This window comes from Aphis gossypii, chromosome 1 (assembly GCF_020184175.1).
Source record: "Aphis gossypii isolate Hap1 chromosome 1, ASM2018417v2, whole genome shotgun sequence".
NCBI lineage: Eukaryota > Metazoa > Arthropoda > Insecta > Hemiptera > Aphididae > Aphis > Aphis gossypii.
Window position 1 is genome coordinate 12,132,036 of NC_065530.1, and position 20,688 is coordinate 12,152,723.

Consider the following 20,688-nt stretch of genomic DNA (forward strand, 5'->3'; position numbering starts at 1 on the left):
TTTAACTCGAAAATATTAGTATATTCGAAAAACAATTCTGAAAAAAGTTTGATGTTAAAAAAGTCAACATTTTGTTTTCATGTTTACAGGTTACGGTTAGATTATTTATTTATATTTCGAGCACTGTATTGGCTGAGATCACTTCCTACGTTTAAATGACAGAGAATACTAAATTTTTACAACGAATACAAAATTACAAAACATGCTATAGGTAACTTTAACGAGTTCATATTTTTATATACCTACCAGCAAAAAAATGTTTTATCCACCCCTTATAGGTAATTATCACTGTGGTGTGGTGTATATAGGTAGGTACAGACTATAAAAAAAAGTTTAATATCAATGTCTATTCTTTCTTATATAATGCCCAAATGGTCAAATGCACCTAAAAGGTTAAACATGACGTATCTGATTTATCTATCTTATTCTATATATACAATACTACAATGTCAGTTCAGCTAGATATCGATATTGTGTAGCGTGGGCGAAAAAACAATCTCCGTCGCTCAATGACTTATCATATTCCGACATCCATCCTCGTGAATACATATTTTAGTGTAGTATTTTAGCCCTCTTAATCAATTTTCGTAGAATTTGTACCGCAGACAACGCGATTCGTTGATATGACGAGTATAGATAGTCGATTATAGCTTTAATTAAATTTAATTGATTAAAAATAAATTCACGTTAGTCAACAAATTTACAAAGTTAACATTTCTCTACATAATAATATACTTTCCGTTAAATCTACAATTTCAAACCGATCGGGTAATTCGGTATTGTTTTTGTAAACTATACCAGCTGTAGGCGGAATCGACATTTTCCACCCGTATAGAGAACGGTCTGGCGGGATAGGCGAACGAAATCCCGCGGGCGCGCGTACCTCCGGAGCAAGATTTCCCGCGGAGACAGGACCCGGCTACATATACGTACGCGGTGGCATTGAAGTACTTCAACCTTAATTGAGTACAGGTACCTAATTCGATAGAAACACCTGCAGCAGACTTCACCGGGACGGATAACGGTTGAACGACCGGTGTCACTTGGTATAATATTTTAGTTCGTATCATGTGCGTATAACATTATAGTTTATAGATCCTCTGCGAATATGCTATATACATTGTGTGTATAGTGTATACATAATATTTTGTACAAGTCGAGCTGTATATATATAATATGTCGTATGAGGTATCCGCGTGCACAGCTGTGATCACTTTTATCCATCTCGTTATTGTTATTTTTTTTTTTTCGTTTGACTCTTTTACACATATTATTATCGTTATTATTATTATATTGTGTGTTACACATAAAAGCTCTGCGGGCGGACAATGCTCGCGAGTTGTCGACGACGAATAACCGGTTTTTGGGTGGAGACTTCGAGACATTAACCTTGAGCCCGTGGAAGGTTGTGGACTACGCGTATTTTTCTTATTTTTTCTTCGTCGATCCGCAGACGCGCCGCAATTTCGTCCGTATTACTCTATACGCGACTGTGTGCGCGTCAACGCCCAAGTAGAATTTTTCCCTCCCTCGTCGCTGCATCTGTTGTTTGTAACTGTTTTAATTTATCGTGTATTTATTATAATTGTGTAAAAATATTTTAATTTTTGGTCGTATCGTATATTTTAAATTTTACTCCAAATGCTTTTTGAACGTTTCGCGGTTACTTCGACACGACGTCGGTCGACAGTATTACAATAAACATATCTATCTTTAAAAATTAAAATAGTCATAATATTTGCACCCACTGCGCAATCAAAAATTACAATATAATAATATGATATGTACAATAATAATTAATATAATATATATATGTATATTGCACGTCTACTGATTTAAACTCGGCAAGTGCAAAAAAAAAAAAAACAGATACCTATAATTTTACATGATACGTTTTTATAATTTGAACTGCATAATTTTTGTTTTCTTATTACTAATATGTAGGTAAATGTTTGTATGATGGTTTTTTACAATTATTTATTTATATACTTAAAAAAACAAATAAATTTAAAAAACGTTTGAAAAATAATTTTATGTTAAGAAATATTATCGTCTTAGAAAATGCAGTAATATAATTAAATTATATTTATTTAATACAATTGGTTAATAATGCTTAATAAATCCTTGACAATGTGTCATATTATTTTATTGGCGTCTAAATAAGTATAGCTGCTTATGTATTCAACTGCCATGTTTACACGACTCTTTTGGTAACAAAATATGTCGTGAGTAATATTACGGAACATATTAATTTATTTTGAACTTTTTCAGATTTTATCAAACATGACCCACTACTAAAGAAGTTGAAATGACCAATAAATGAATAAATTAATTTTTACTTTTGACAATGTATTTAGCATGCGGAAATATTTGACACCACAAACGACTAAAAAATTGAAATTGTAGCTCTTGGAAATCCATATAGGTAGTAGGTACTGAATTATAAATAATACAACAGGGTCAAGGGCTAAAATCCAATAGTAGTAAATAAAAAAAATTGTTAATTTAATAAAAAAATTATAATAATAGTTATTATATTATAGAAACATATCAATAATTAGTAAATACAATTAAGATGGACAATTTTTTTCGAAATTATTTAAAATATAATTTTGTATAATATTACGAATATACATTTATATCCTCAAATATGAATCATTGAATTTTATTTGTTAGAGCACAAAATAATCATAAAATTAGTAGTTAAATGAGTTGCTATAGGTACTACCCTATACATTAGCTTATATACATAAATAGACATAAAAGCATTCATAAATCTGTTGAGATTTCACAGTTGGTATAAGTATTTTAATTTTCTTTTTAAATAATGGCTTTATTGAAAATCATGCATACTATAGATCTATAGTTTGATATATATATAATATATAAACATTATACACACCGTATATGATTTATAATATATTGTAAACGATGCTAATAATTGTAAGAATTAAGATTGATGATCAATTTTATACTACAATCAGGCCTCCAAATTTAAAAGTGTGAGCTTTACCAACATTTATAGTCTATTATATTATGTAAACTTACAGATTCATAATTGTCGAGATACCATATAATATATTGTTAAAATCTCATTAATAATAATAAAAAAAAAAGATTGTTTTTATACTTTTTTATTGGAATAACAGATATTTACCGTTGAAACCGGAATAACTTGTCATGCTAATAACATAATGCGAACAAATATATGCAAGTTGTTACATTTTTTTAATATCTAGGCACTAACTACTAATAATATCAACAGTTTCATAAGTAACCATTAAATATATTCAAATCAAGTCACAAGAATCTAAAGAACACCTACTCAACTAAATGAAAATAATCTAATGTTTGATAAAAACGTTTTGCATATAATAATTTATCTTTATATTTTTGTTCACGTCTTAATATTTCATTATTAAAATGCTTATTTCTACAAAATAACATAGTTATCAAAATTAAACCCTAAAGGTCCAAAATACAAATTTATAATTAAAAAAAATAATAATTTAGGTATATTCTTAAACTTTTTTACTATAATAAGTCTTACATTGACTATAGTAGGTATAGCTAACTAAAGTCTTAGAATAACCACGGGTTGTTTGTTGTTAATATCGAAATATGATATACGCTACAACCACAAACTCTTGAGTAGGGTTCTTTTGACAAGTAAACCTACTCGTAAGTAGGTTAACATTTTAGATATGAATAATATATTTCTATCAACTAACATAACATTTATCAACAATAAAAAATAAACAATATAAAACAAATATAATGTTTGTTCTTTGTTTGCATACTTAAGACTTTAACGTACATTCGCTATAATATTTTGTAACTGTAGGTGTTAAAGAAAATTACTGAACTAAAAATTGGGAATTTCCCATGAAATACCAATTGATTGAATTTATTACTAGTACCATCCTTAAAGTTGAAGAATGAAACAAATTTTTATATTCCTATTCTTTTCTTCTGGCTGATATTATTGTTAAAAAGGAGTGATGTACCGATATAGAAGTGTAATGCAAAATAACTAATAATTAATAATATGAGCATGGTGTGATAGAAAATACGAACCAAGTTGAACGAACTCGATTGAATAATATAACAATAATATTGTTGTCATAAATAAAAAAAAATAAAAATAAAATATAACAATAAAACAATGTACCACTTTCAAAACAAAAGGCTGTCTTTAAAATATTTTGACCTCTTTTAACTTATTTAATGATGTTTATTGAAATTATATAATAATTTTTTGAAATTACAGTATCGTATACATTTTAGTTTTTATACATATTACACATTTGTCTCAAAATAACTGAGTTCAATTATGAATATCTAACTAAATTAATTTTAATTACCAGTCGTACTTTCAAATAGGTAACTATAATACAATTTATTGTATCATATTTTAGATATATTATGTATATGAGTGGGAACAGTAAATGCATATATATGTTTTAATGTACGTAAACAGTATAATATAAAAGTTTGGTGATGAATATGTACTGTTCTAATTCCAAATTAACCCAAATTAACTATAAATTTTAATGTAATTATTTAGTATTTTGTAATTTAAAATCAACAACACAAAAAATTAATATTTTGTGGTTCAATGATAAATGGTATAATATAATTGCTTTTTAAAGTTACATTAAAATAATCAATGTTAAGTTAATAAATAATTGCTATACACACGCGCTCACGTTTACAAAGGTTAATATATAACATGATTTAATTTTCATAAATTAAAAAAAAAAATTAAATGAAAATTCATCAAAAAACCACAAATCGTTTGACATGCGTAAGTATATACGTTTTACAGCAGAACACGCGGTACATTAATTTTTGTTTTTGTTTCTCGATTTTGATAAGCTTAAAATTAGTGAACATCATGAAAAATTCTGTATGTGTGCGTGTGTGTGTGGGAGGAGGGAGTTTTACATGTCCGGTTTGCAACAATAACTACGTAGGTACAATATCGCAAGACGTGTATATATGTATATTATATCTTATAATAATGACAATAATACATCTAATGTATATATATATAGGTTAAAGCGATTTGTATGTATCGCGCAGTTGCTAGTGGCTACCACAGCGCGAGCTAAAAAAACCGTCACGACTTTTTGAGTACATTATTATCCGCTTGCAGTTTGGACGCCGACGCCGCCGCGCCACACGCTACAAATGTGCGCTACCATCATAATAACATAATATTACATTACATTATTATAACATCGTTCTGAAAATGTCGCGATTATCGCTATAAATTTTTTACAAAATTCAGACGACCATCCGTGACACCGTCATGAAGGGGGGGTCGTCGCCGCGGTCTTACCGCGAACCGTCATCGTCACGTGGCGCGACTATACGATATTATATAAGTGTCTCGCCGTTGTAACATAATATATTTATCTAAAGGTTTATATTATTATGCGATTTTTACGATCGTCTTCGATAATAATACATCGATTTCGTCAATATGTAGGTACGCGTACCTTATAACGTTAAGTCATGTCGCCGTCCACCGTGCAGATGCAGAACCTTAACGGCTCACCGTACACGGTGTCTTCCGCGCCGGAATTCCGGCAGGAAGAGTCGACGGCCGTCGAAGAAAAACTCATGGTAATGCCAATAATCGAATTGTTCGTAAAACTCGACGCATGGTCGTTAGTTGATTGCGGCTGTACCTATTTACACAACTTTATCGCACACCTATGTATAGAAGTAGACAACTGACACTACTGAAAATTTGCTTAAATGTACCTAAATTTCTAGATATTATGAGTACTGTGATATTCGCGGGTAGTTAAAACCATCACTAATATAATACAAGGATAAGCAATTTATAAAATATGATTTTGGTCATTAAAGTGATATGTCAGTTAATTAAATATTTGAATTTTTAACTGTTTTTCAAAGCAAAAGAACCATGTTATTTATACTTAGTGGTAACATAACATTTTTAATTTTTCCAACTAGTTGTAAAAAAGACAAAAATCAAAATACAAAAATTGCCTGCATATTTTTATCTGTATATTTAAGTTTAATACGATTTGCCTATAATATATTATAATAATGCATATTTATCGCGTTCTCGCATAAAATAAAAAATAATTTTTGTACAATGTGTTGACTACCAATAAATAAAAAAAAAATTTAGAAATATAGAATGTATTTTATAATTTATGTTTATTGCAGCGTAGTACAGTATAAATTCAATACTGTCATATTTCAGTACTTGAATATACTTATGGTGTTTCCAAATGTGCAGGAAATACAGTTGTATGCCTATATGACTTACTATAAAACAGTTCTATACTTAATTAAAAACGTCACAAGTTCAATTAATTTGGTTCTAGAGGGTTTTCTTAATATTTGAAATGTTACATTGTAAAGTATATTAATTGTAATTTGTAAATACCTATTTCAGTTTTTAATTTTAAATACGTCACTAAAAAACGTTTTATAATATCTATTATAACCAAAAACTTCAAATCGATATTTCTTAAACATTTTGAGTTAGGCGGTCTTATTATACGTGCATGAAATTACTTATGCGATGAATTTAGTTATGGATAAACGTCCGAATTGGTCCCTATATAATTATTTGACTGAGTTTAATTATTGGTTCCCGCTATATTTTATGCAACTGCGCACGTCCAAATTAGTAGGTACCTAACATGAACAAGTATTTTTCTATAACATGTAAGCTTCAGGACCTATTTCTGTGCAAGATATTATTCCAACAACAAAATATCAACACTCGAGTATACTACAATAATAAGTTCACAATAAAAGTTTCACAGACATCAAATTAAAAAGAAACAATTTACAGTACTATTGATTTTGAGTATACTATTATAAAGTGATTATTTTATACAATGCTAAAATTTGTATAGAAAATATGAAATATTTTGTCAGATATAATATCGTACATTCGTCCCTAAGGTAAAAGGTAAAAGATAAACTGTTACATTGATATACGTTTGCAGTATAGCAATTAGCTTACAATTTGGAAGAAGTTTGTTAGTGATGTTGACAATGTGCACTAGGCATTCAGATACCTCTAAGAAAAGTCACTTCGGTGCTTTACAATTTATGAGGCAATTGAATGACTATGGTATTTGTGTTATATAAAAAAATGCTAAGTGGCTTGAATTGTATATTTATAAGTAATTTTAAATTTTATGTCATATAATGATAACTCGTATTAAATACTAAATAGGTTAGTTATACTTCAATATTTTTATTATAGTCTACAAATATCATTTATTTATCTATTTTAATCAATCAAATAGGAAATAGTATATCTATTATCTATGTAATATAATATTAAGTTCACGTGGAATTTTTGGTATTAATTTTCTGATATATAATGCCTGGTGCATGTGTATGATTATTACTGAATTGAAAAATTCGGGAATTATATATTTATCATTTTACCACCAAGTTTGTATTCATAATTTACACTGACAATTTTTCCACTTTAACAGTAACAATACATAGGTAATAGGTACAAGGCACATATTATTATACTATAGCAGGGGTGGCCAAACAGTCGATCGCGGACAATTTCAAAATCGATCATGTTAGAATTTATTTGTAGGGCCACCCATCCTATATGTTTCTTTATAATTATAGTTATTCAATAATAAAAAAAAAAATTCAATGGAAGTCGATCCTCAACGGTGAAGTATATTTTAGTAGATCGTGATAAAGAATCAAATTATACTCTTTATAAGTTCCTTCAATTTCTAGGAATAATCTTCCTTCCTGATCAACCATAAAATCACCAAACACCGTATTTGATTAAAAACTGAACTCCTAAATATTGTCTCATTGTTTCAATCGTTTTAAGTATACTTAATATTATATAAACTATGAGTATTGAGTACCTAAACGCAACACCAGTATTGTGGTTTTATGTTATTGCAAGATTCAAAAAATAAATAGATGAGTTAATTATTTTAAATATATACATAGAGAAACCGTCAAATTATCTACCAATACTCAATACTTATTATTGCCACTTTCCAATGTCCATTATAACTCAACGAGAAAATAATACTTGGACAAAATGTTGAACAATGTTTCGAAATGCCACCAGAATACCTAATAATATGTACTTCAATATTAATTACTTTCAGCATGTGAATTAAAGAATTAATATAAAAAATTGTATTTAATTGCTTATTAATTGTACGGTGTATAAATTGTTAAGAAGATAGGTACTAGTGGTGTGTACGCTGCAATATGTCATATGTGTTATAAGAATTGATTTTGTTAATCCTTTTGCAATCAAAATATTAAAAATGAAAACAACTATAAATAAATGTGTGTGTGTGTGTGTGTCTTTAAAATAATTATTTTGAATGGAGTGACAGAATAATCTTTATTTGCGATTTATAAAACGTACATTTACCGGATTACTAAACAAGGTTTCAAATACAGTCTGCCTAAATTTAGATTTTTAAGCGTAACATAGTGTTTTATATTAAAAAAAAAAAAATCACTGATGTAACCGGTTTTTTCAACAAAATGTATTACTATGAGTATATTTTATTTAAACATTTAACGCACACTCAAAGTTGAAAATTATAGCATTTTTTGTTTCGTTTTAACTACATGTTAATAAATTGCGTGGTACACGTACAACACGAATGAATATAATATATAAATTAATGGGTTATTATGTACCTTTTATACATTATACGTACCTATTATAAAATTATTACAATGTATAATCTAAACAAGATCAAAGACTTAAATTCCAAATAAATTTGATACCTGCTCATAAAAAAAAGGTTTCTGGATAACAAAAAGATGGTATAAATTAGGTAAATATAGTGTTAATACACGTATTAATTATCTATTTATTATATTGGTCAGCAAAGCAGGTACTAACTAGTATTTACTATTAATACAAACTCTAGAAAAAAGTAAATAAATAAAATTTCAAACTTTAATAAAAAAAACACACACGTATATATATATAAGATATATCAGTAACTAATACGCTTTTAATGGCCGTTTAATAACTAAATTTAATTAAATAATATAGTAGGATATATAATACATCTAAAAAATCAAGTTTTTAAAAATAATGATAGATTATGTTTAACATTAAACTATTAAAGTAGTTGTTTAAATGATTAATTAATGAATATTGAATACACTAAACAATGAATAAAGATATGTATTATTTTTCATGATCTGATACATATCAATAATTATTGTTTTTAAATATACTATACATAGGTATGTTATTATGCAAAATTTAGGCACATATATCTTTATGATATAATAGCATATGTATACCTATATATTTTAGTGGTAAATAAATAGTTATTATGATATGAATAAATTACGTTTTAAATTCTAATTTTACGACCGGTTTTTTGGTGTGTATGGTAAAATAAATTATGTATATTCGATTTATTTTTATAATTTTAGCCCTTAACATTTTTATTTAGTTCGTCCTCTTAAATTGAAGAAAATTGTTTACTCCTTAATCCGAATCTCAAACTGCCAACATTACATGTTAACATATTATACTCGTAGTCACGTATTATGACGAATAATAAAGCAAGTCTTTATATTTTTCAAATTTAAAGTTAATATACTGTTCTAGGTGGCTGTGAGAATAAGACCATTATCAACAAACGAAACGGGTAGAAGCTTATACGTGGTTGATTCCAAGGTAAGCTATTTAACCGTATAATTACTATAAAAACATTAATTTATGAGCCGGAGTATATGTTTATATGATGTTACATAACATCACCTATTTAGTGTCCATTATAGTGTTTATTTAGTATTTACATAGGTCGTACATTAAATCATATTTTTATCGGAATAAAAATAGCATAAACATAAAAAATTATAAACTTTAAAGTTAATAAATTTATTATGATCTTAATGAATTCAAAATTATTTTATGTCACGTTTTCCCTTAAATTAATAATATAAGGCAAAAGTACCTACGAAATTATAAAATGTAATATCAGAAAAAATAATCAATATTAATATTATTAATTACTTTGAGGAGCTCAAATGTGATGAATTAGTTCTCTTCTTATAGATTACTTCCTAAAAATAACTATCAACTTACACATTTAGTTTTAAATTTCTGATAAACTTTGCAATTTTCAATAATTTAATATTTTTAACTTCTTTATGAATCATATTTTTGTTAAGTTATTTATATTAATTTCTGTTACTCAAAAACATAGCTAGAATTTAGTCAAAATACAATTTTTATTTCTATCAAGGAATGTCAGGGGGCTTCAGAGTTCAGACACTCCAGAGTCCAGACCCACTGGACGCTTTTGAATACGTGCCTGCTGTAGTGCTGTTACTTATTTCATTAGAGTCATTATACATATAAACTATTTTATAATAAAACCAGATCCTTACATGGTGCAATTTTCGTATAACATAATAGGTATTAGCCATTTGGAAACGCGATATTAAATAGACGTGAAGTTGAACAAAGATTGTTGGTAATATAAGCAGGATTACCGTTATTAAATAGCTTTAAGGTATATAATCTTTTATTGTAAGCTTTACAATTGGTATATTATGGCCTTATTAGGTTCAGATATCAATCATTTTACTTAGAGATGCTGTGAAGAATAATTACCCGTAGGGCATAAATACTTATAATAATATCCTGAAATTAATATCGTTTATCAATGTATGTTAAAAGTAATAAATAGAGATTATTCCTTTGCTCAAAAATATTTTATAAATTAATTAATAACAGTTATAATTTTTTTATTATACGTAATGAAATATAAATAAATTCAAGCCGATAAAATGTATAGGTACAGCACATTAAATAGATAACTTATAGATAACTAATTAACAAATGTATAATAAATATTTGTGTACAAAAAAATACACACAAAAACCATTCAAATCAAACCAATAAATATTAACAATGAATTTGATATTATTATAGTAAAAAATAAATATGATCGATGCACGTTATACATAATTTTGAGTAAGTTATAATTTTCGTTTGACATAATGACATATTGATACATAGTAAAATATACAATAATTTTTTAACATGTAAAATGACATAATAATTCTATAATTAAGGGGTCCGTATTGTCACTTAATATATAAATTAATATATCATAATATTATGATACTCGCATAGTCTTATTATATATAAATTATACATCTTAACAATTATTGTTATAAATATTACTTATTAACTATAAACTAAAATCGAAATCAAACTATATTATAATAATTTTAAAATTTTTGGTTTCTGTTTTTATCACCCATTATATTCATATATTTACAGTATTATTTTCTTATCATATTTACCTTATTAACTTTAATAATTCCTTTAGTTATATTATAATCATTTTTTCAAGCAAACAAAAATGATGTCTTAAAACAAAACTTGTGTTTGTTTTGTACATATACTAGGTACATAATATTAATTAGAATAATCAGTAAGCACGCTCAATTATTATTTTAATAAAAAGCCTACTTTTTATTTATTTAAAAAGGTATATTTAAATAGAACATTTTAACTTTTAAGTATTTAAAAAAATAATATTGGCTTGAGCCTATAGTATTTTCTATAAATTGTAGGTATTAAACTTTATTTAATGAGGATAATCTAAAAATTCTAACAGGTAACGATAATAAAATTTAAGAATTAGCGACAATCTTAGAGAATATTTTAATGTTCCATTAAATTTAAAAATGTATTTATTTATTTAAAATCTTTATAAAAATATAAATATTTTTTTTACTATTATACCTAATGTTTTAAGAAATGACTTATTATAGTTTGATTGTTAAAAAGTTAAGTCTTAGATAAATTAAAATCATATCAAATTGATTGTTTATCTCTACCGTATTTTATAAAATCACATAAACAAATTTGTATCTATTATTAAACATAATATTATTTTTATTGAGTAGTAAATAAAATCTATTCGTAACAATAAAGTCATTTTTTTTATGTGAGGACGTAGGTCATTGAGACGGTGTATAATGTTAATGTATACTACCTATAGGACATTTTGAAGTACCTGCTATATGGTGTTTAAATTCTACTAGTCATGCAACTATTCTACCATAGTAATCAAAAACTGACCTGAATCCATTTTGATTAGATTTTTAACCATTCTTACCCTATTTAGGGTAGTGTTAATTTTATACCCTCAATTGAAAATATTCATGGTGACCTACTTTTTTGGGATTACTTATTTTTGGCAGTTTTATGACTATTATATTCATTAATTTACTTAATTATTTCTAAAATGTACAAACACATACTTTTACAGAATAATATATAGTTGTAACTTTGTAAGTAAAGTATAGATTTAACTTTTAAACAAAATTTTTACCAAAATAAAAACCATGAACAAAATTATCTAAAAACAAACATTGTTTCTAATGTTCCTGTACATTTGTCTTTTAGATAATTAATTTTACTTAAAACTTATATTTCAATAATCGTTAATAATAATATTAATAATTTTTATTTTAACAAATGTAAAGAAATTTAAATTTTTTTACAAGCATTTATTTTATATTATTTTCAATTGTGGAATTATGGAGTTAACAAAAATATGATGGATGTAGTTGAACTGAGGTAAAAATTATCTAAACACATCAAAAGCTATCATTTTATCATTATTATTATGAGTTATGCTATATAGTATATTAGGTAGTCGTTTCAGGATCATCACAACAGCTATCGGTGTTATACACGACACATCAAATATTGATTTATTTTTGATGATATAAGAATATATAGTTATAACTGTGTATTAAAGTTTATTAAAAACATTATGTCAAATAAAAATAAATATTATTTTACAGCAAACCTAACAGTATTATTAGGTACATCCCAAAATAATTATATACTAAATTACAAGAAAGGTCAGATGAATTATTTTTTAAATACCTATACTTTATTAATGTTATCACTGAACTCCAAAACCTTTCAGCAAATTTACATGAAAAATATTTCAACTAATGTGAGATAGATTCTCAGGAACTCATAATGTTATAAATGTATACATTTATAGTTATAATTTAATCAAAAATGTATGTGCATTTAACATTCTTTCATAATAAATTTTATTTAATTGAAACAATTAAGTTGCACATACTTGTATACAACAAGTTTTTAATACTAAAAAAATACAGTCAATTTGAAAACATTTAAAATTAGAATAATCCTTGAATGTTTAATGCTATTTTCATTAAAAAAAACTAATAATAAATATGTGGTGAGATTTACTGGTTGATCAATATTGGTAGGTATAGCATAATTTTATACTTCAATGTTTAATCCGTGAATTTGATTTATAACTAATATTGCAGTATTATAGTGGTATTTATTTAATTTATTTTAATATACTTTCGTAGCCCACAATTTGTTTTTTTTTTCAAATGCGTTTTATATCATAATATTATTATAATAAAAATGAATTTAAAAAGACAGTTTAAAAGGTACAATCATTTTTTTATGACGTTATTAAATTTTAATTCAATTTAACTGTATGATTTTCAAAACTTAACAATGCACTAAATAGCCATTAAAATAATATGCTACGGTTGTAATAAAAATAAAGTAATAAAAACGTATACAAATTACAAGGGGTGAAAATTCGATTCAATCGTGTGACTTAATAGTATAAGTTGGGTGACTAATGTATGCTACTGACGTATTTTTTTCTGTATGTCTCGCTATTCATAATACTCGTCAACATAATAAAAATGTAATAAATTGTATTTTAATAAATATTTTTTTTATTAATTCAAGTATTATATACAAATACGATTTAAACAAATTCGATGTGTAATAAAAAAAGTTACCATACTTACATACCTATAGTAGTTCACTAATATAATATGTATTATGATTATTGATCACAAATCTATGAAGTTTACTCTTTTTATAGTTTTGTAATAAAAGTGGATTTATCTTGGGAGTATGATATAAATTAGTAGATTAATGAAATACATTATTTCAGAGAATTTAAAATAAATTAATGACCTGTAGAATCGTAATTAAAATAGTGTAGGTAATGAGCAGTTAAATACAAAAATGTTTGTTTAGAAACTTAGTAATAACTAGTTATCAACTATATTTACATGTAATCTTCTAAGTAGTAAACTTATCTATTCATAAAATTGTATTCATATTTTATACTTATATATAACCATACATTTTCATAAAATCATGTTAAAGGGAGAAATATTTTTTGATTCTAAATGAACAGAGAAAAATATTGGTTCACATGATGTATTATAAATACAATTTATATTTCTCAAACACAAGCTATTTTATCGAAGTGAAATCTAAAAATGTACAAGTACCAGAGTATTTTTGAGAATAAGTTCATCGTAAATTATAAATACAAAATGTAATAGTAATAAAGTCAATGTGATCATGTATAATCCTGATAAATCTTTATATTCTCTGATATCATTCAAATGACAAACTAATATAATACAACAGTATTGTGTTCACCATAATAACATGTATGTCTATAGGCTAAGTATAAATAATTTAATATCATTTGTTATTTCTTATTGATTCATCATTCTATTTTTCACAGATTAGTTTGTCGAATATTATAATGGTTCATCGATTATACATTGACAGTTAAAAATAATATATTTCAATGTAGCTATACAATTCAGGTGACGAGTGTACTTATTATTAAAACATCGAACCTTCGGGTGGAGAAAAGTACATGTAGTAGCTGAATACACGTTTTTTTTTGGTATAGATACCGTCGTATACATAGTTCTTTATATTATTTTAAAGACTTAATCAGAACATCTATAGCGTAAATATTTTAACATTAAACTTAATTTTATCAGTGGTTAAACATTTTCGTAACCTTACATAGACGTTTTACGAGTAAACGTAGTGTTGTAATTAGTAATCAATAATCATTGATTAGCTAAAATAAATTAAAATGTAAAATAAATTTATTTGAATTTCATTGATGAAATAAAACAAGAACTTTATGATTTTTAAAATGTATTTATTTACATAATAATATAACTACAAGAAAATAAGTACCTATTAGTTAGGCACAATGGTCTGTTTAACATAATATAAGTTTATTAATTTTTTTTCAAATACAAAATTATATTTTATTATATTTATGTGTTGTTTGTATTGCGGTTTATACCTGATATAATGTAGGTATATAACAGTAAGAATAAAATGTCGATACCGAAGTTGTCGATTAGTAGAAACCGTATGGCGAAGCATAACCGTATGGGTAAGCTCCGTAGGAAGATACATAAGAAGAAGTGTACGGAGCGACTGCGTATGGGGATGCTACGTATGGGGCTGCGTACGGTGCTGCATAAGGTGCCACATAAGGAGCGGCGTAAGGGGCGGCGTAAGTGGCGGCGTAAGGGGCGGTGTACGGAGCTGCGTATGGTGCTGCGTATGCCGGAGCGTACGGGGAGGTGACGAGTGGAGCGTACAGACCACGCTTGCTTCGGTCAGTGGCGGACTTGCTGTTTACGGACTTGGTGGATGCTGATTTGGCTTCTTCGGCTGCGGCGACGAAGCACACGATCATAGCGATCAAAGCAAAGGAAATCTGGAACAATATATACAGTAGTGTTTTAACGATCGTATAAAATCCTAAATCTAACGACAGAGAACGTTATTACTCGAATCGTGTCTTTTTATCGACTAAGTTATGTACCTACTGCAAGGCATCTTGGGTTAGCCCAAGTGAAACTATTATAATTATTGTAACAAACATGAATATAAGTCAATTATTAGATGTTTTGAAAAGAAATGAGAAAACTATGTCTATATATCGTCTATAAATATATTATAAAATATTAAACGTTATGGTTAATGTTAGAGACTATATTAGATCAATACAAATATTACACATTTTTATAAATCTACTAATTATCGAAAAATAGATAAAAATACGTAGTATCAAAGGACATGATCTATCATATCCCCTTTTACATACAAGAATATTAAAGTACCTATACTTTTCTACCAGCCGTATACTATAATATTATATAAACTTCCCAGTTCCCACTTACATATTTTATTATAATATATATTTAATGAAGATTAGAAAATATAAATCAAATTAAAAACTTTTAAAGAAATAATCGAATCGGCTGTTTGATTTGGCTTTCTCAGATATTTAAGTAACACAGAACCAATTTTTATTTTGGATGTTACTATAAACTAAAAAAATACTCTAATTTTTAGTTTCTATTATTTTTAAAGTGTAATTAATCATTAAACAACGACGATATTAGTAACGATAAAGTGCAAAATAAAAATACAGATATTCAGTGATCATATAACAATTCGAACGTTTTAAGCATACCGATAATATTATATGTATGTATGACTTTAATATAACATATATATAATATAATATACGTACTTGGAACTGCATGTTGATTTTGTATTTGACGGTTTTGTTGCTGTCTTGAGGGGTTTCGACGAACGATGTGTACGACCGTTGATGGACTGATGACCACTGTTGGTCTGACAGTCCTTTATATACGGTCAGTTCGATCATCCAACGCCCTATTATTATTCTCTGCGCACCACCGACAGTTGTATATTACGACATCGTCGCCGAAGAATGATGATGCCAAAACAATAAATTGTAATCACTGATGGACGATCTGATAAGATAATAATGATTTCATACGTCATTAGTTATACTTCAGAAGCATTTTTTGAACAACATACACGCACGTTATTGTGGTAGGTTATTACTTGTTATATCTATGCTATATAAAAGACACCAGAGCATAATAATATATATTTATAAAAAAAACTTCGACACTTCAGTATAACATTAATAATAAGTAATAACAGTGATATTGATATTGATCATTGATTTCATAATAATAATTGTATGATAAAATAAAAATACATTGCTGAATTCCTACGAAGGTTTCAAATTGTAATGCTCAGTAGTGTAAACCTAGTACCTACCTATGTTGAATTATCAATTATATCAAAAACGTGTATTATATCAGTATAATAATTAACAAAAGAAATTAAAATATACAATTATTTCGCTTAAAATATTTGTAAATGCGGGAGTTCATCTAGATGGATAGGCTTTAAGTCGATAGTATGTATAGGTACTTTTAACACAGACGTTTTTAGCCCTATACCCTGCTACCCTAATCAACCTATTTTAATTAAACACGGATATTAAAAATAATTATATAAGTACTTATAAAATAAAATAAATAATAATATAAGCTTAACTATTGTCGATTTATTATTATATAATAATTTATAAATATATATTTTTAACCATAATTTATTCGGGGTTTTTGAATCAATAATAATAATATTGTTTTATTTTATAACATAAACACTGCAAAATTTTGAATTTTCCCATAAATATATTAAAAATTACGTACCTAAGTAGTAAGTATACTAGTATTAGCGGTATTAGCGAGTAAGGGTAGTAAAGCATTTAGTAACTATATGGCTCCATTGCTCCAAGGAGCCTGTGAGTGTTAGCCAAGGTAGCCGTGGCACAGATAAAGAAAATGAATTAATATAATAATGAAAATTACCATAATCTATGTCACATATTTTATGAAATTGAGATACTAGTAAAAGCGTAACTAGTCATGTATTCCTATGCGTTGAGTGTAAAAATGTAAGTATCTATTTCTTTTAGTTAATTTTCTTTTTCAAAATTATTTATATTATACAGTTTTTATCAACTATCCAAAAGTTTTAAATAATTGACTTAGGACGTCAATGTTATGAATCATCGATTCAGATAATTAACGAATAATATATATTATAAACAAACCACCTAAAAGTATACTACTTCACACATTCATAACATTATTATATCTTTTGTTATCATACGTGATTTGAAAGACGTCGATGGGTCGTGAAGAGACGAAAGTAGTTATAGGAAAAATTTGTTTGAATAGGTACAATATTTGATTTATTCAAATAAATTATTTGATATTTTTTATAATAAATAATTATATATTGGCATATTTATAGTATTATAGGTAATATTATCATATTAACTATCATGAATGATGAATTAACTATTCATAAATATAACTACAAATTTTTAACAGCAGAAAATTTTCAAATCAATTTTTATCGATTCATATATTATTATCTTGATTTGTGCAATAATTTAAAATTATTAGCTATTAGATATAATTATTTAATTAATTATGCGTTATTTAAATAACTATGTTTAATTAAAAATTATGTATCTCAAATTTATTAAAGATACATAAATACATTTTATATATAAAAAATAAAATATATTATACAATATTACATTACAGAAAGTAGAAAAAAATATCGATTGTTTTAAGTGAAAACAGGACGTGTAGTATTCAGTCATCGCAACTTACAAGGTCATCGCCGTAATAAAAATAAACTGTAGCGTTGCAATCCTTAAAAAATGCACTAAGAATTCCTAATGTCTGTTGACCATCGGGATTAATAGAATAAATATCTTCTTTTTTCGATGAACTGTAATGAGCACATTGACATTTATTTTTTCAATATCTGTCAATAAACATTGGTAGAAATATAACAAATAAAGTTGAACTCTAGATTATAATGTATAGTTTGAGTCTACAAAACTTGTCAGTAGACTCTCCATTTCTAATAACTAAAGATAAAAACGGAATCATGTAATTTCTTGGCAAGACATTCTTGTCGTCATATCGAGTGTGTTTAGATGACATAATATTATGTTTTACTAGTTTACTTTTTATCACGTTAGAATAATAAATAGTTTTTTTCTACAAATTATTTTGAACTCTAAATTTCCAAATTGAAATAGAAAAACTTATATAAAATGTTAATAGATAATCACTGTTCTTTACCTAAATAATTTATTGTTTTTACTAACTCATTTACTTATTAATAATGAATAATGATATATAATGTATAAATTAGAATATTAGAATCAGAATTCTACAAATCGACAAATTAACCATTGATAAAACATTAAACACTGAAATTTTATACATTTCCCTGATTTCTAAAAAACCATTACAATATTTTTATAACTAATAGGTACCATATATTTTTATAACTTTGAGATGTGTACGTAGAGACAATCAACAAGTGTGTAGCATATTTAGTTGAAATCGTATATCTACATTCTTATCAAGTGCTGTATGCTTCCTTAGTCTAATTGGATTAGTTGGTACTTACAACTACTTGAAATGTAGAACATCCCCTTTTTGAAATAATTGAGAAAAAAATGAAGAAAAACTAAATGTTTAAATAAAATAAATTTTCCACTAAATTGATTTGGTTTTATGTTGTAACTCAAAATGAATAATAAAATTTAATAATTTAAAAATGAATTAGCTCTACCGTAATATATATCTGTATTAGTGTACTATAATTATAATAATTATTATAATAATTGGCTTAAGGCGAATACTCCGCCTTAAACTTTTAAAATCTCCCTGCTGAAAAGTTCTGTGAACATACAAATGTATACTACTATTAATAGTAAAATAAATGAATTTATGTAGTAATATAATTATATAAATATATAATAAAATATACTGAATAATAACAGATGTTCAAAGTTGTTTTCATAATATACAACGATTTATTGTTGAATTCAAATTTTAACATAACTATTACAGTGACCAACTCCGGTGTTCGTCAATTGCTTCGATATTTCTAGACTACCTGAAATGTATACGTCTTTTGCACCAGTAAATTTATTACAAATTAATTAGGTATATGTCGATTGCATCAGGTCAAAATTACTTCCATTATAATATTATACGAAATTGCTATTGTTATTGACTACTTCACGACACTGAACGTTAGTGAATTTATACGAACGACAAAACGATTCTGATCATTTGGAAAAAAGTAAAATAATTTATTATCTTAGTATAATATTATTATTTTCCTCATTTTTATTGACTAAAACTGCATTTCGACCAATTTATTGATAATTTTATCTCATGTTAATATAAAACGTGTATACATAAATTATGTCAAAATAATATCGTTTATTTTTCAACTCAGTGTTACCGGCGCAATTAATGTATATAAACCTTTTTTGTACCTCAATAAAGCCCAACGCAGTTGATGTATTATGTTTTCGAATCCCATTTTACCTGTGATTTCTGGCGCAATTAACTTTTATGTCCACCAACTCAACGACACATATTATAGTTATATAATTATACCCATTCACTAAAAATCGGCATAGGTATACGTATTCTCTAGGTAATTTACCTCGTAAATTAAAGTATAATATACTACCGTCGTCACCATATTAGTAATTGAATTATATAGTAAATTATACACATATTTGCAGATATTATATTTAGAAATTAGAATATAGATATAAAATAGGAAGCATCAATTTTAAATTATGATGGACTATTGTGAACAGCCTATGAATAGAAATCACTATATAAGCAACTTTGTGAATAATATAGGAGATAATGGTGACATGGTGATATACCTATGTTTCTTACACTCGTATATCTAATAACGCGGTTATGTATGTGTTTATCGACTCGTAACTATATCCTAGAGAATTAGAAGACGCGAAATATAGGTAAGAGCAAACAAAAAAATTGCATTTCACTAGTTTTGAGTGTTTTGAGTAAAATAATAACAGAAAATAATCG

At 26.3% G+C, this 20,688-nt stretch overlaps 2 protein-coding genes across 3 annotated transcripts in view; one reads left to right on the top strand and one right to left on the bottom strand.

The window, feature by feature from the left end:
- The first annotated feature begins 5,143 nt into the window (after positions 1 to 5,143).
- LOC114122193 (kinesin-like protein KIF19) overlaps positions 5,144 to 20,688 on the top strand; it is a 42,205-nt gene continuing 26,660 nt past the window's right edge. Inside the window, exons 1-3 of one of the 2 annotated variants that reach the window (XM_050197078.1) lie at positions 5,144 to 5,427; positions 5,495 to 5,631; positions 9,641 to 9,709. In XM_050197078.1, coding sequence (XP_050053035.1) covers positions 5,521 to 5,631; positions 9,641 to 9,709 — 180 coding nt within the window. In that variant the 5' untranslated portion in view covers positions 5,144 to 5,427; positions 5,495 to 5,520. Of the gene's footprint in view, positions 5,632 to 9,640; positions 9,710 to 20,688 lie in introns of both variants that reach the window. The other variant, XM_050197077.1, reaches the window with a different exon arrangement.
- On the bottom strand, positions 15,027 to 16,596 carry LOC114122156 (vitelline membrane protein Vm26Ab-like). The gene is made up of 2 exons (XM_027984734.2): positions 16,443 to 16,596; positions 15,027 to 15,620 (listed from the first exon to the last, which is right to left on the bottom strand). Exons 1-2 carry the CDS (start codon positions 16,578 to 16,580, stop codon positions 15,255 to 15,257), a joined length of 504 nt encoding a protein of 167 aa, XP_027840535.1. The 5' UTR covers positions 16,581 to 16,596; the 3' UTR covers positions 15,027 to 15,254.